General features: G+C 50.9%; 1 protein-coding gene across 1 annotated transcript in view; it reads left to right on the top strand.

Annotated features, from left to right (window-relative positions):
* Positions 1 to 582, top strand: part of EMH_0009140 (SAG family member) — a gene marked incomplete at both ends in the record, with an annotated part of 3,172 nt that overhangs the window by 797 nt on the left and 1,793 nt on the right. The window contains 2 exons of the mRNA XM_013498570.1: positions 34 to 132; positions 236 to 409. Coding sequence (XP_013354024.1) covers positions 34 to 132; positions 236 to 409 — 273 coding nt within the window. The remainder of the gene's footprint in view (positions 1 to 33; positions 133 to 235; positions 410 to 582) is intronic.

The raw sequence follows: 582 nt of genomic DNA, 5'->3' as shown, positions 1-582 counted from the left end.
TTCTTTGTGATTTAATTGTTGAATTTCTGCCAGACACCATGAGAAAGCTCAGTTCAGTTCTGGTGGTCGCCGCCGTGCTGGGGGCGGCCCACGGAGTGGAGAACGGCAACTCGGGTCAAAAAGGGTCGGCAAGTGGGTGGAAGAAAAAACACAATCGAATAATACCACGTTTTGTTGTGCGGGGAAAAATTTCAGAGATGCTCGCGAGGGTTGTTGTGGTTTTGCTTCTGTGCAGAGTCCGTCGACTGCCTTGCCGACTTCAATGCCGCCCGAGATCGAGCAGGTCTCGAAGCGTTCATTGCAGAGACGGACGCAAAGAAAAAGTTGCCCACAGAGAACGAAGGGTATATTGCAGCTATTTGCTCTGCCATACAGGAGGCAAGCGGCCTGCATTTGCCCTACCATTGCCGTAAACGGAGTCTGTATGATTGTCTGCTCATATGCGTTTATGTTCGGCATCCGTTGCAGGCTACATGGACCTGAACACATTGGCTTGCTATTGTTTGCGTTCAGGGAAAAGTAGTTAATATTACGGAGGCAAATACCAAGCGCGAGGGCACCTATGCCTACGCGCCTGAGACG

The sequence above is a fragment of the Eimeria mitis genome, genomic scaffold, assembly GCF_000499745.2.
Source record: "Eimeria mitis Houghton genomic scaffold, Emh_scaff353, whole genome shotgun sequence".
NCBI lineage: Eukaryota > Apicomplexa > Conoidasida > Eucoccidiorida > Eimeriidae > Eimeria > Eimeria mitis.
This window is presented reverse-complemented; position numbering and strand designations above follow the sequence as displayed.